At 31.7% G+C, this 16,728-nt stretch overlaps 1 protein-coding gene across 1 annotated transcript; it reads left to right on the top strand.

Moving 5' to 3' along the window:
- The first annotated feature begins 2,240 nt into the window (after positions 1 to 2,240).
- Positions 2,241 to 12,792, top strand: LOC133196225 (uncharacterized). The gene is made up of 6 exons (XM_061332138.1): positions 2,241 to 2,526; positions 4,003 to 4,146; positions 5,175 to 5,249; positions 6,313 to 6,507; positions 11,005 to 11,148; positions 12,460 to 12,792. Exons 1-6 carry the CDS (start codon positions 2,368 to 2,370, stop codon positions 12,619 to 12,621), a joined length of 879 nt encoding a protein of 292 aa, XP_061188122.1. The 5' UTR covers positions 2,241 to 2,367; the 3' UTR covers positions 12,622 to 12,792.
- The last annotated feature ends 3,936 nt before the right edge of the window (positions 12,793 to 16,728 follow it).

Here is a 16,728-nt window from a genome sequence, read left to right as displayed (position 1 = left end):
AGATCGACCCGTAGATTTCGGACACCCCCCCCCCCTTAAGGACCCTCTATTACACTAAACATGCTAAAGGAGAAGTTTTTTGGATATTGAGAGAATTATAGTGAGTAAAGGTGTAAATATTAAGCTTATCTATAACATTTTTAACATAGGGTACCGAGCACATTTACCCCCCAGGAAAAATGTTCAAAGACAATGAAGTACTGATGAACAGAAATCACTGTTGTTTATTTAAGTGGGCAAAACACCTGCAAATGATGTGTTCAATCTATTTCTCTTTGCCTGTTTAAATGTTACGAATGCTTGATTTGATCTCAAATTAAGGAATAAACTGTACATTTCAATTTATTTTATTCTAGATCAAAGGGCGGATTACTCTATCTGCATACAAATACCACAAAATCAGAACTCTGGGTTCTTTAGTACGTTTATATGGACAAATATTTCAATCAACATAAAAAAAACGCCACTATGCTTCATAAAAAAATTCCAGAAAATTAACAAGTGACGTATTAAATACAATTCATTTTGGTTTAATCTCGTTTATATATTTTCTGCATGGGCCCTAGGGTCCACACAATGATAGACTGGGGTGTAAGTGCAGCTTGTGCACATGAACCGCGCCCACAGGTGAGAAACTGACCACAGCAGAACTGCGATAGTTGAGAGATTCATTTGTGAAAAACTGCGCGGATTTATAGACAGCCCCCCCCCCTCCCTGAATGAGGGAGAGTGAGAGAGATGGAATCCAGTATGTTAATCTAGGTTTGCTTTGATGGTAGACATCATGCATCATCAGTTACATTTTAGAGTATACGTACTGCATGTATAAACATATTTTGAATTTCCAGTTTAAATTGTTTTCCATTTCATTACTTTATTTTGGAAGCAATTCTTTTCTTTCCTAATAACAAAAATGCTTAAACTTAGAAATTAACTTAATTCAATATACATACAGTATGCACCCCACCCCCCACCCCCCAAAAATCATGCATTGCCTCGAACCTGCATGATTAATAATGATTAAAACAATCTAATCCAAAGTCTACCTTCCTTTTATGCATCATAATCTATATCATTCATAGAATTTAACAGTTAAAATGAAAATGTATACATTCATAAATGTTCCTTGATTCAATGGGATCTAAGTGGCTTTGTTCAATTCTGAGACAAACTTTCTCTGATGTCCGCGCCAAAGAGAAATTAATTGGAGGTCATCATAATGATCATGATGCAGTCTAACTAAAATTTATTCTATGTTTTATTATTTATTATGTACAGCATTATGTTATAAATAAGAAAACTATTAGGCCAACTTTAAAATAATGTTGGTTTTGGCCTCTCCATTCTCAAGATGAAAAATTTGGGTCTGGGTAGGTACATGTAGGTGGGAAATTTTTTTTCCTAGAAAAATTTTAACATCAATGCTGAATTTTCAAATTGTATTTTCTGAAATGCATAAAAAAAAAATAATTGTTTCCTGGAGGTTTAAAAATGTTTTGAGTGGGACCTTTTTTAGCCAGTCGGTCGGGAGAGGGCAACCAAACATTTTTGTTAAAGATGGCCTTAGGCGAATTTAACTTAGATTACAATGACTTTTAAGAAACACAACATGATGAATAAAACAAGTCATATACCATCACAAAACAAGAAAGAAACTTTCTGTATTCCAGTGGCTGACTCTCAGCTTTTTTTAAAAAGCTAACCTTGTGACTCCTTCTGAAAGATTTACAGTCACTTCGTACACAAACCGAGTCGTACACAAACCAACTCGTATACAAAAAGTCAACTCGTACACAAAAAAAGTCAACTCGTATACAAACCAGAAGTCATCTCGTACACAACTCATACATACGTTTTCCTATATACGTTTTCCTATGTGATTTAAATAAAGATATAATGCAAATAATAACACACACACATATAACAGTAATATTGAAATAATACTGTAAACAAAAATGGTATATATATATTTATAGATCTTAATCTTAATTGGCTATACACATCAAAGACACATTGCTTAACTATAACATATTCTCTCAACATTTTGGCACATGAAAAAAACTTAAAGAAAAGTAACACTTCGTGTTATCAAACATTATTTGTATAAAATTAAATCATAACGATTGTAAATAAATGTTGTGTACGAGTTGACTTCTGGTTTTTGTGTACGAGTTGACTTTTTGTATACGAGTTGGTTCGTGTACGACTCGGTTTGTGAACGAAGTGACTGGACACCTTCTGGAATGTGATTGGTCCAATTCTAGCTTGACGCGGCTTTTTCGGAAGACCCAGCTTGAATTTCCTCAGTCTTTAATCTCTGTACAATCGCAAAAAACAGGAGATCGAGTTGTAAATTTTTGTTTTACAATGGACATACAAGAACTTTTGCCTCCAACTTTGATGTCTTTGCTGTTCCTTGGAATCTTACCTTTTGGACAGAAGGCATGGATCTTCGTAGACTTGTTGATAACAACTTTATGGGGATTGCTTTGCATTGCTCTCCCAAAACATGTTATGCAATATCAGGTAAGAAATTACCCATCTGTTACACCAATAAAATTGTTATTTGACTAGGACTAAAGGAGTTTTGTCTATTTCAATGTTTTTTCATTGTCCATAATGTGAGGAAATTCGAATGAAATGAACTTGAAAGGAAATATAAAGCATGGTTTAATAACAAGTATGATTAATAATTCAAGATCAGTTAAGTTTGGAAAAGATATTTCCTTCTTAACTTTATTCATCACCTGTTAAATTTATACGTAATTAGAGATGTTTTCCACTTATTGTTTGTAAAATGAGTGTCCATATCATATTGAAAAATCACATTTACTAAGTGCATTTTTTGTTTTAAATTTAATTCTAGTTTCCAACAGGTCAAATCCAAAGACAATTTCTACCTAAGTACAGCTATAAATAGCTACCTATGTATTAGCTACCTATGTACATGATGTATTCAAACCTACTTAAAGAAGATACTATCTACTGTTACCTGTCTTTAAAGACAGAAATAAATATGCCCAAATAATATTAAGGTGCATCTTTAAAACAGGTCAGACATGAGTCACTTGTTTTTTGTTTGTTTTTTTTTTTTAAATCATATTACGCACTTGCATGGCAAAATTTAGGGTGTAAATTTGTTAACTTTATGAAGGAGAATAGAGAGGTAATGTGCATGAAACATCTTCTCAAGAAGACAAAAACCTTTTTAGTTATCTAAAATTGCATTGCAAGTTTTAAAATCATTACAGATTTTTAAGACATTTTACACTTCTTACCACATACACACTCATGTAGCTTTGATCCTTAGCTCCAAGAAAATGGAACTGGGTGTAGTTATTGATGTAAAATTGATGTTAGATCAGAAAGTAATCATTGGGGGGGGGGGGGGGCAAAATTTTTGTAGTATTTGTGGTCACTGTGATTTGGTACTCACCATATTGGGCCATTCCCGTGTTTTCCCATCGTCTCAAGCCACGGTCAGGAGTCTGCATATAGCTCTCTCCTACCCATGGCTGCTTGCATCACAAAAAAGTGTCGTAATCTTGAATATTTATACCTCTATATTGTGACGTCATTTTCATCCAATGACACTATTTCATAATTTGTTTCCATTGCAATTGAAATCAACAATTGACACCAACAGTATACAAGAAATGTTTCATATACTGCAATTGGGTATTGAAAGGTTGCATCAAAGTTCATTATCCGACTATGCTTTACTTGCATTGGTCAATATTTTATTTTTAATGAGCTATGAAATATTCTCTTCTCATTCAACCGAGGCCAGAATGGGAGAGGATCGTACATTTTGGCTCTGGTTTGCGACGATGGCGTTTGGCCATGAAATGCAAGTAAAGCAAACATAGATAAAGTTACATGTAGCTACCTGGAGTAGATTTAAATACTTAGGTAGCTATTAATAACTAGCTACATAGGTAGAAATAGTCTCTGGACTGGATCTGTCCAATAAGTCTTAAATTTGAGCATATTTTTTTCCAGATTGATGGTGAACTTGATTTGAAGCATGAGTATTTTTACAGACAGTTTGGATTCATCCTCCTCAGCACATCACTCTTTGGAATTTTCACACAACACTCATCAGATCCCACAGTCAAAGTTACATTTTTGTGGTCTCGGGTTATTGTAAGTTTTCATTGACATGTTGGTGATAGAAGATATGATATATTTCATATGTTTGTCAGTGTAACTGTTGAAGCAAGTGCAGGTGTACATTACTGGTGTACTGCACATGTACAAAGTAGAACAGAATTATACTGAATGTCTTTATATTAAGTACACTTTTGTTAAAGTGTCTGTGAAGTGACAAGGAATGATTATTTTAATTTGTGTAGAATTGTAGAAAAAATTTCTGGTTTTACTAACAGATTCGCAGCTATATCGGTGATATTTGGGTCAAAATAGGCAATTCTCATACCTGTCTAGAGAACAATCAGGTTTCACTTTAAAAAGCAAAAAAAAACTTCTGTACAAGTAACTACAAGGAAACCTCTGATTCTGCACCTTATATTGATGTACATATGTCATTCGAGGTCTTATCCTTCGAGGATACACAAGAACAATTCCAAAATGGTTTGATCATTTGAACCTGAGGTGACTGATTTTACTGTTCAGTCTGATTCTCATTGTAATATACATTTTATAAGAAAAGTTGAACCCTGAACTCTCGATCATCATTCATCAACAAATGAACAGATGTATAAATAAACAGATGTGATAGAATAAAAATACATAATATAATATATTGTATTTAATCCATAAATTACAAGGAATAAGCATTGAAATTAAATGGGTACTAGTAATTCAGGTATAAAGTGTAAATAAAATTGTTAATTTCATCTTCTGTGACTGTCATTAAGTGATGGTAGTTTCAGGTTGAATCGGGCAAGTCTGATGAAGAAAATTTAGTTCAACATGTACATTTAGGAAAAGGGGTGTATAAAGTGCCTGGCCTGAAGATATTTATCTGTAAGATGTGGGAATTCCTCACTTTGATCAATATGCAGATTCAGAAATTGATCTGTATAAAGGAAATGACTTATATTAGTGGTGCAATGTACTGGTCTTATCATGAACTTTTTTTCTCACTGTTCAGGAAATTTAATTTTGTTTTTACATGTAAACGGTAATTTCAGTATTTCTTTTTTTTTCAGTCAACTAGTGTGTACATTTTGAATCGTGTATACTCCATTTACAATGTAACAAAAGATCCTCATTGGAATGACAGGGTAAGTGACTGATCTCATGCACAATAATACAGAACTTCACTATTTAATTCTTAGGGCTGTTCCTTAATTAAATGTGATCTGACCTACATTTTCCAGATGAGTAGCCAGGTTAAAGTTTTTGGAGCAGGTCTATAAGGCCTATCTAAACCAAACTTGCACGGATGATGCATCAAGGGATGAACACTCTCAAACTTGCTTCAGATGCCGGATTAGACTTACATTTTCTGGATGAGTGACTTGTCCAAAGCTTTTAGATTTGTCCGTTCCCAAGTAACTGGAACCCCTATTAGACCAAAATTGCATAAATGTTGCATCTAGGGATGTACAGTATTAGATTATTAGTTTAGTGTGGGACTTTGCCTTACTTAAAGACACCTTTCGTTGAGGTGAGCCCTATTTTCTCTGATTACCTTTGTTTTTATTTCCAAGGACATTGTCTCTGAAACAAGTTGGTCATTTTTTTTTAAAACTATTTTTTTAATAAATTTTCAAACAGTCCTTATTAATTTTGTTACAGAGTTGCATTTGATTAAACATGTCTGAATTTGAGAAATGGTATGTTTGAAAATGAATTTATACCATATATTATAAATACACAAGATTAACCATGTTTTAATACATGTATCTATAGATAAAAATAAGTAGGCTTGGATATTAAAAAAAGGAAATATTTTAAAAAAATTTGTGTGTATATTTTATATTCGCTGTACTAGCAATTTGATCAGCTTCCTTCTTTTAGCTGAAGGAGAAGTGGCTAGTTTTAGACTAAATAGAATTTAAAGAATTTTTTTAGGGCAAATTACTGCACAATAAATATCCATTTGGCATGAGACTGCGATTAACTTACAGGTACATAAAACAATTATTAGGGTAAGGGATGACTACATAATCTTTAATTGTGTCATATATCATAAACACAGTTCATTTAAAACAAAAACCAAAAGCCTATCATCTAAATATATACAAGAACTAAATAGAAATAATCAAACACAGATCTACATTGTAAGTTGAAAGGTATATGTTAATCGTATCAGTCCATCTGTTGAATGGTATTTAATTACAGAGTTGGTATTTTGGGACCTATGGAGATGTTCTGTGGTTTCTTGGATCTCTCTACCACACACTGAGGTGCCAAGACTGGGGAGGAGCTAATGAAACACATTCTAGACTGGATGTCCACCTCAGAATTGATGCCATTTTGACCCTGTTTATGGCACTAATGTGCTTTGCTTTTCCAGGTCATGTTTATAGAATTCAGGTAAGTTTTATTTTAATTTATACATATATAAACATGTATGTATTGGGGATATCAGCAAATATTTGACTACATGTATTTAAATATTCCTTGATACCATGGACATGAAACATTTTTTTTCTTTTTATTAGAATACATTCCATAAAAAGTTGCACATTCTAATAATTTACCAAATTAGAATAATCCTTCTTTCAAACTGTGGGACTACGGTGTAGTGGAAATTTCCACTGCCCACGCTGTTATATATATTCATTACGAAATTTCCACTGCCCACGTTGTTAGGCTATATATTATATTCATTAGGAAATTTCCACTGCCTAAACTGTTATATATATTCGTTAGTAAATTTCCACTGTCTATGCTCTTATATATATTCATTGGGAAATTTCCACTGCTCATACTGTTATAGATATTCATTATGAAATATCCACTGCCTACGCTGTTCTATATATTCATTTAGGATATTTCCACTGCTCATGTGGTTATATATTCACTAGAAAATTAACAGTTGTCTTCTGCATGGTTAAATCACAATACATATTTGTGGACATCCATAGAATTAATACATGTGCTTTACTGTCAGTATACATTTGCATGAAATTTAATATTGATTCATTAACATTTGATAGTCCAGTTCTCTTGTGCAAAAGTGATTCTTTGCTGTAGATAAATATTTCGTATACCTCTTTGAATATTTTCATTATAAAATTTGATGAATAAACCTGCCATTTTTTCTAAACAGCCCCTATGGATTAGTTTTTGTGCTATTTGCCCAATGGTGAAATAGTCATCAAACTATTTACTGGCAGCATTCCATTTCTCTTGCATTTCATCTTGGAACTCTTCTGGTTTCATCCAGATAGTGACATGACACAATTAGTCTGCTTTGATATAATAAAACACCCAATCTGATTAAAATCAGATATTTGTTACGCTCTGAAATTCTGATAGTCGCTATACAGCTATTTGCCTCAGTGTGGCTGTGCATCTCGGAAAGAGTTGCTGTCTTGGGGGAGAATAAACTTGTGATTGTCATCTTATATATCTCCGATCACTTTAAATTTAATTTCATGCTAATAAGCATTGGTAATACAAGGGATTTCAGGGTTTTTTTAGGTCTTAAAATCAAGGGCCTGGGCCTTTCCATTTGGGAAAAATTAGCAACATTTAGTTAAAATTGGGGAAAAAAAATAATTCACATTTTTCTAGAAAAAATTCAAATAAGAGCCATTTCTTTACTTGCAAGGCATTTATTGACTTATTTACATTCAATAAATCTTATTGAATATCAGTTTAACTTGTAATTGCTATTCTTTCTATAATATTTAGAATTATTTGACTTTAATGCATGCTTCAAATAATCTTTTGGGAATTTTCTTTGATGAAATTGGGAAAAAACACACACTTTTTACCATTGGGAATGGGGCCTATTACAGGCCCCCTACGACCCCTAAAAAAAAACCTGGATTTGATTTTTCTTATAATGCCTTTTTTTTCACTTTTTAAGGGAGCATATATTATTTAACATGAACTTTAAAGACTCCACCTCAGATTATATCAAGAAAAGAGTTAGAGTCTTCCAAGGAACACATATTTCTCCTGCTTGTAGCTTCATTAAAGATGTAAATAAATCTAAGAATGGTCAGCTGTTAATTTACTACACTAGCATGATAGTTCAAGCATTTGCCAACAAAGAAAAAAAATATATCCAATGGAATAAAACTGGGATAGAATCTGAAAATTGAAGAAAATATGGTTCCCCAACCCTCAAATGAATAATTGAATGGAAATTATTAGAAATTAGTATTTATCATTTTATTAATACACATATACATGTTTCCAAGAATACTCCAAAAGAGATTTCAGTCTGTCTTTACTGCAGTTGTCAGTCTACATGACTCATTGTGGAATACTGCTCCTGATGTATTTTCATAGTACATGTATTTAAAGAGCTAGGTTCAATAACGCCATAAAATGGCCCTGTCCATGCATATACAAATTAACTGACCAAGTCCCAACGACCCATTTCAAACATCAGTATAAAGTAGAGACTTAGTGCTTTCATTTCCTATAAAAAAAATTTTCCTCTTGGAGCCCGTGTATTGAAAAACATGCTTTGTAAAATAGTAATGTTCTTGAATTTTGAAGAAAATGGGTGTATTTGAGCACATTCAGTAAAAGATTAAAATATGAGCTCACATTGCGATTCAAAAATTAAAACATGGATTATAATCTTCTGAGACGGTACTTTCATTATATAATTCTACATTTTAGATCAGAGGTTGGGGTCTATACAAAATGTTGAAAAACAGCTTAAATTTCTGGCCATTTTTGAAGAAATTTTCAGGATTTAAGGAAAATGATGCAATTCATGACATTGTTATACATGAACTAGCAAGAAGATTATGTCACTTTTAAAATATATTCAGTCACCAATGGTCCAAGTGAAATATAATGTATTTTCAACTAAAACTGAGCATTTTTGATTTTTCAGAAATCACAAGGCCAAAAAAGGTCCTAAGTGAACCTTGTTCTTTAGTTTGTGTGGTAACTGAATATCATACAGTTTCAAAGTACAGTATCATGAGCTCATAAACATGTATAAATGCTAATTTATAATAATGAAAACCTTGCCTCTCAAAATTCAAAAGTCTTAAATTAAACTGCCCAGTGTATCTTTTGCAATGTAGGTCAAAGGTCAAGATCAAGTGGATTGTAATGCTGGTATTTTTCACCATGTTTTATGACAAACAGTGCACATGCTAAATACTTAATAGCATAGACTCACCTCTTAAATGCCAAAAAAATGCTGTTTAACTATTTCGAAAAGTAGGTCCAAGATCATAGATCAGTAACCATGGTAATTTACAAAAGCCATAGTGCCAAGCAATGTATGTTCAAAATATAAAATCCATACCTCTTACAGTTCTCGAGATATAAGGGTGACAGACAGACAGACACTGGGTAAAGTGATCCCTAAGTGTCGCTCTGCTCTGCAGGCCAGACAAAAATTGTAGCATGAAAAAATTGTAATTTTGAGAAGTGTTCAAATATATGATAATTTTGATGGTTATTGTTCCTGGCTGAGGGATGGAAATCCTTAAGTTGACAAAAACAATGAACTGTTTCTCATACTGATTTTAGTATTCATCTGTGATCAGGCTCAGCTGACAGTAGGAACATGTATACCGGTAAACTAAATAATCAAGGAAATGAAGTAAGAGTTATCTTGCTTTATCTTCATGGTCTTTTTTTTTTAATCAAGTTTAAATAATCAGTTACCAGCTGGTATGTATTTAGACATTTCAGTTCATTAAAACTGAGAAGTGAAAGTGTTAAAGATGTTCAAACATTCATGATTGCTTATAATCACTAGTGTTTCAAATACCTCATCTTTTTTAAGATGGGTAATTAATTACATAAAGAACCATCAACATTTTCACTTTTTAAAATTCTAAAACAAAGAAAGTCTCCTCATGTTAATATATCAAAGATTACAGCATTTGTTAAAAGTGAAAACATGTACATAATATTCAGGTTATTGGGAGTTAATGTAATATGTGTACAAGCTGTTTGCATTAGAATGATATGGCTACTACCAAAGTGAAAAAAAGACATCCTTTAGTTTTCATTACATCCAGAAATAAAGCTTTGAAACATTGCCTCAAATACCTTCCAGATTTAATATTTATTTATTGTATTGTCTCTTCATCCATTACAAATTTAGGTGATAATTTGGAGAGGCAGAAACAATAAATACTTATACTTTAATAACAAGATTCTTGTGAACATATTGTCTGACACAGAAATGAACTAATTTCACAAACTAATAATTAAGGCTTTCAAAAATGAAAAGAAAAGGTAAATATCAAAAGCTTATAATTGAAGAGAATGTTACTCTAACCACCATGTAAGTCTTGAACCAAATTTAAGAAAGGTAGACTAGGTCAAGGTCATTTGAAGAGAAGGGTCTATTTTTGTATAAACAGAGAAAAATAACAGGTTCATATGTGACATTAAGGGTGGGATCAATATGCTGTTAAAAGGTTGGTGCAGTACACACAGATAATTAAAGTCAGGTTCTTGTTTCATTTTCAGTGGTAGAAAAACATGTTTAGTAAAATAAATGAGTAAAATGATTAAAATCACAGTCAACATTTCACATTTATAAATCTCCCCCCCCCCCCCAAAAAAAAAAACAAGTGTCTGCAAAGGCATATATTCAATTATCAGGTAGATTTATTTTGCTAAACTTCTTTATTGTAGATTTTTTCCCCCATTAATACAAGATTGGTTGTCAGATTAAGGAAGCAGAAATTATTTATTATTTGCGCCATCATTCAGTGAATATTAGTGAAACCTGTGATCATTCCAAAAAATTCAAATACATTGTTAATTTGGTTGATCAGATACATTGTAAACTCTATATGACTGCTACAAAATCTGTCAATGAAATCAGTGGAGACTTAACACTCATGGAATTAATTATTCTTTTGATAGGTGGATGGCAAACTTGGCAAACTTCACCTTTCTCTGATTCGTATCGTGGCGGCCTTCATGTTTGGATCATGTGTCATCTCAGCATCGGCTTCAAGATTTAGCAATGTAGCAGATAAACTTCATTTTCTGACCTATCGTATTCTTGTAAGTACATGTACATATACATATGAAACTCAATGAATGGACTGACATATTTTGTAACATTTTTTTTGAAAAGACATTTTCATTTGTTGGATGCATAATAATCAAAGGCTGAATCCAGACCTTGACATCTAATTTTTATGATTATCTTCTGATGACATCTTTTTGAGGGAAATATGAAAGCTTGAACCTATAACTTTCTTGGAAAATTACATTAAGGTTGACCAGTAATCACGTTGCCCCTCAAATGAAAATATCAGTCTTATGAAACTTTTATAAATATCAAACTTAATGCTATCAAAGTAATTGCTAGAACATACAAATATGTTGAAGGATATTAGTCTTACATATTTCATGATAGATCCTCATCACCTTTTAAAATTATCAGGCATTTGTGTTTGATAGTCCAATACAACCTACTTGTATCCATCCTTACAATTATCTATCAAATATCAACCTTTTCAAGGTATCTCACTCATCAGTTTTTGAGTAAAGTTTGGTCAGAACCTCTTATTTCAGTTCAATATTTATGACATATTTGAATTACACAATGCAAATTATGCAATATTCAATTTAAAAACAGCTCACACAAGATTTATGGGGGACTACTTCTTGTGATGGAAGTATATTTAGAAGAAAATTCTCCAAATCTTCAAGTTTGTTTGATTTTTTTATCTTGGAACTTTAGCCCTTCAGATTTTTACTTGGAGAATTTCTTTCATTATTATATGCTAGGAATATTAAATATAGGTTTAAGTTAATATTTTTAAAACAAGTTTTACACATTCATTCAACAGACTTTTCCAATAAATGAATAAATAGAACTAACATTGTTTTTTACCTGAAAATTGCATATTTTGACCAATATCTCAAAATTTACATCAGTGGCCCCAACTTTTTCTTTCATTATTTTAAATTAGATTATTATACTTTCAACTGATCAGCATTAAAGTCATAAAAAGCTTGATATAAGAAAATGTTTTATTGCCTATTTAGATTTTAATACCTTAAAAATAATATATATTTCAAACTATTTTACATGAAATAAGATTATATTTAATATGGTCATGATTATACATTTGGTAAAATAAGTTAAAAGGTAAAGTGATTAGCCTAAAAGTTACAATTTAAGTGCAAAAAGGTCAAGTTACTTGTACTGTAGCTCAGTAAAATGCACATTAATCCCAAAATTTCTTTGCGATTTTGAGTCATGCTATATGAGTGGTTATCTAAAATATACTTCTCAAAAAATCCTTGATATAACTCATGTCACAAGTGACATACCTTAACATACGTTTTTCTTTCAAATTGCAGACAAACTCCTGCATTATCACATTCCAGTTGATTTCACAATTTTTCACAAGTAACTGGAGTGTGTACCACGTATACTTCAGCATAATGGTAACAGCAATTTGGACATTGAATGCAGGATTAGGATATATGCATGAAACCAAGAAAAAGAGCAAAGTAGAATAAACATACTAGTAACATATCCTTAAAATGTACATATATACACAATGACAATCTATAAAGAATCTCATCTTTTACATGTATGGAGAAATTGGTGGAGTGTTGTGATTATATACATGTATATTAAAAGCACAAATTTGGATATCTGGTTTATTTTAAAGTAAACATTTTTAAAAAGTTATATTTTCTTTCTTAATGTGATGTCATATTTTGAACATGTCAATATGCTGTGAGAATGTTAATACAAATAACATAAAATACTTATTAAAAGATACCCTTTGAAGAATAAGATGTGGTAAGGCTAAATGTGGCCCTTAGTACATCAGCTTGCATTGTTTTTTAGTTGAGAACCTTACATGGTGCTTGGCTCATCAGTATTGATTTTAATGTAAAGCATACATAGGAAGGATATAGGAAGGTGATATTAGAATTTTTTTTTTTTTTTTTTTAGACCTGATGAATTTTTATGAAATATATAATTATGATAAGCTTTGCTCTCAGAATCACAGATTGAGAGCTAGCTTATTTTTGAATTTTATATACTAGATGTTTCAAGTACATGAAACGCATTGATCTTGGATCCCCTCTCTGTTTTCTTATTCACAATATACTAAAAATGAGTAAAAATTAACAAGCATTGTGGAAAATAAACAAGTCAGAGACTTTCCTGTAACCGTTGTATTGTAACAAATGAAGATAAATTCTAATTTTTATGCCTCACCATCAATATGGTTGATATGAATTGTCATGTCTGTCTCTCACCCTTCTGATATTCCATTGCATTTAGCTCAGTTGCTAAGAAAATGTTCAAAATATTTTTATCAAACTTAATGTGCTGGTAAATATTATACATTTATTGACTGGGTTTGAGGGCAACATGCATTTTGTCGGAACCAAGAACCAAACTGTTTGCCTGAGGCCATCAGGCCGAAGGCAAACAGTTTCGTTCGAGGGGTAGACAAAACATTTTTTGCCCAAGAACACAGTCAATAAATGTTTTGTTACACTTTTTTTTGGGACAAACATATTTTGTACTGGCTTCCACTGTGGTAAAACTCGGACAATTCTGTCACTGTTGAACACCAACGAATGCAAATAAGATTTAGCTGATCCCGCCCACAGTGTGACGTAAGCGGTCCAATATCTCATTGACAGGTCCAATATCTCACTCTGCTGTCAAACATTTTTTTTTATGAACACTCAGTAAAACATTCCAAATTGTTAAGTCTTTTTTAAATATAGATTTATATAGGAACTAATTTTTTAGCTCTACTGGTCAGAGACAATATTTCAAAATGCTACTCCTTCTACAGTTTTAATCTGATTTTAAGGAGATGGATGAACAAGCGTGCAGAATGCCTATAGCTCCAGATATATATAAATCATATTTACTTTGTGAAATTTAGTATTTAGAGTAAAGTGCTCATTATTAAAATTTATGAAATTATAATAAAAAAAAACGTTTTGAGGAAATTTTTCTCATCAAAAATTATTCTATTAAATAAAAAAAATTATGTGGTATTCGTGGGGTTCGAACCCTAGGAATAAAAAACCTAAGAATATTTTTTCTTTGAACACTAATGTGCTAACCACTACACTACACAGCTCCTGATGAATATTGGCATTTAAATCATGTTTGTGATATGTCCCTTGACTAAATGGATTTTTTGTATTTTTTGGATTTTTCGGAAAGATGCGAATGTTGTGTCATAAAAGTGTATTTTTACGGTTAGTGGGTCTTTACTCCATTTATTTGTCAACCAAAAAATGTATATTTTTACACAAACTTTGAGGATAAACTTTAAAAAAAAAATGGAGCGAAGACCCACTCATATCGAAAAATCGTGTTAAAGTATGAGAAAGTGATCCTTTTTGCCCTCTTTAGTGTGTGTATGCTATTTCATAGGCAAATAATTTCTATCTTTGTGATTATTTTGCAAATTGTGGAGATTTTACATAAAGTAAACTTTAATAATAGATGAAATATCAAAGAAAATTTTGTTATAATTGAGATTTAATTTTTCACCTTCGTGTTTGTTGCACTATAGGCACTTCGCTCGCCTTGTTCGCCCATCTTCTTTAATTTAACGTAGAACTTAATGTAACTTGGCACACATCTAGACTACACCAAGATACATAATTCTGTACATCGTTTTTTTTTTAAATTTCGATTAACGGTGCTGCCATGGTTACTAAAAATAGAAATTTCTGTGAAATACTTTCAAAACGCTACTCCTACAGTTTTGGTCTGATTTCAAAATAACTTGGCACACAAGTAGACTCCACCAAAATACATGTCTATTTATAGATTTTTGATTTTGATGAACAGTGTTGACATGGTTACTAAAAAAGAAATTTTTTGAAATACTTTTAAAACACTACTCCTCCTACAGTTTGGTCTGGTTTTAATATAACTTGGCATGCAAGTAGATTACACTTAGACACATTGTATATAGGTTTTTGATTATGATGAACCATGTTGCCATGGTTAATAAAAATAACAATTTCAGTAAAAAAAAGTTCTAAAGGCTACTCCTCCTACATTTTTAATCTAATTGCAATAAATCTTACCACAAAAAGATACTAAACCAAGGACCATTATTCTATTTATTGCTGTTGCAAAGTTTCAAGTCCAAGTGCTACTTTTCTCTTCCTTTATTATATGTACAAACCAGTAGAGCCACAGTCTCATGAGAGACTTCTGGTTTTTTTCCTAATAAAAACTCTACTACATTTCTAGTACTTCCTAGCTTTTGAGGGCCTTAAATTAGGCGTGCATAATTGGAGTACTCATTCTGCCGAAAGTATTAAATGCATATTATGCTTAATGATAATGCACTACAAACTTCATTTAATTTGAAGGCGCTTGAGCGTCAATATTTAAACTTACTGAAGGTTTCAACGATAAATAAAGTGTAAACTTTGTATGTAACAGGTGACATGATAAACTTTTACCTAATAAAAACAGCTGTTGCTGTCATATAGAGAACATCTATTCTAATAATGACACAAAGTACAAATATGCTACTCGGTAAAATCATTATTCCGCTTCAGTTTTTAAATTTGAAGAAAATAACAGCGAGATTTAAAAATGAAGCATCTCGAATTCATTGGAAAAGCATTTTAAGAACATACATGTACTTTAAAACATTAACTAGTGATGAATTAAACAGCTCTGTACGAGTACTCAATTTAAAAACAAACAGAACAAAACAAACAAACTTTTTGAATCTAGAATAAGGCTATTTCTAAAAATGTCCTCTTTTTCAAACCCACTTAACTAAAAATCTCATGCGTGTTAATGATTCAAATTTGGATTATGTAAGACCATTGCTTGAATATTAAGTACCGAAGAAAAGATTGCAATATATAGCAAGTCATTGTATCATTATTCAGTGATTCGTTTTGGTCTGCGTCCTGCGTAAATTACGCACAAATTTTGCCTAGGACGCATTATTTCAATAAATGTGCATCCCAATGGACGCAATAAATTCATAGAAGGACATTTATTATTTTAAATTGTTTCGATATAATCTGATTCAAAACTTGACCGATTGCATCATATCCACGTGCTAAGCGATATGCATGAGCGATTTTAACAGGTATAAGTTTGCCAACAACAGGTCAGATTTCACAATTCATTGTTCAACTGCAGTTAACAAGCAATTATCAGAAAATAATTAAAAGTTAGATAGCATAGTTCGATTATGTCTACTGTGGAACATTTCTGAAGCGTAAACTATACTTTTGTATTTAAGCTGTAACCTGTGTATTTTAATTTTTTCTTTAGAGGCTAAGAAGTATAAAATTTGACCATTTTTCTTTCTATTTTTAATTTTTGTTTTAACTTTTTTTTTCATTTAATATAACAACTGATCTGCTTCTGTGCTTTTTACGATGAGATCGTATTTACGATCTAAAAATAGAAACAAGGTGCACAGTTGACAATATATTATTTTTATGCCACAAAATCATGTATTCTTATTTCCAATTCAATAGTAAAAGTATAGACCATTCACAGCTACAATAAAACATTTGCGCTTTTGTGCAATACCCTTTTATATTTCACCAGAATTTCCTCTGTAGTATCTAATATGCGGTAACCTTGGATTT

Source organism: Saccostrea echinata, unplaced genomic scaffold (assembly GCF_033153115.1).
Source record: "Saccostrea echinata isolate AGI-Se365-2 ecotype Australia unplaced genomic scaffold, CSIRO_AGI_Sech_v1 ptg000030l, whole genome shotgun sequence".
NCBI classification, from domain to species: Eukaryota; Metazoa; Mollusca; class Bivalvia; order Ostreida; family Ostreidae; genus Saccostrea; species Saccostrea echinata.
Note: the sequence above shows the minus strand (reverse complement) of the source record. Positions and strands in the feature narration are given on the sequence as shown.

Excerpts from the sequence above, each read along its gene's own strand:
- LOC133196225 (XM_061332138.1), top strand. The coding sequence starts at position 2,368 with ATGGACATACAAGAACTTTTGCCTCCAACTTTGATGTCTTTGCTGTTC. Across the intron at positions 5,250-6,312 it reads ATCCTCATTGGAATGACAGG|AGTTGGTATTTTGGGACCTA; the intron begins GTAAGTGACTGA and ends ATTTAATTACAG. Across the intron at positions 11,149-12,459 it reads TTCTGACCTATCGTATTCTT|ACAAACTCCTGCATTATCAC; the intron begins GTAAGTACATGT and ends TTCAAATTGCAG.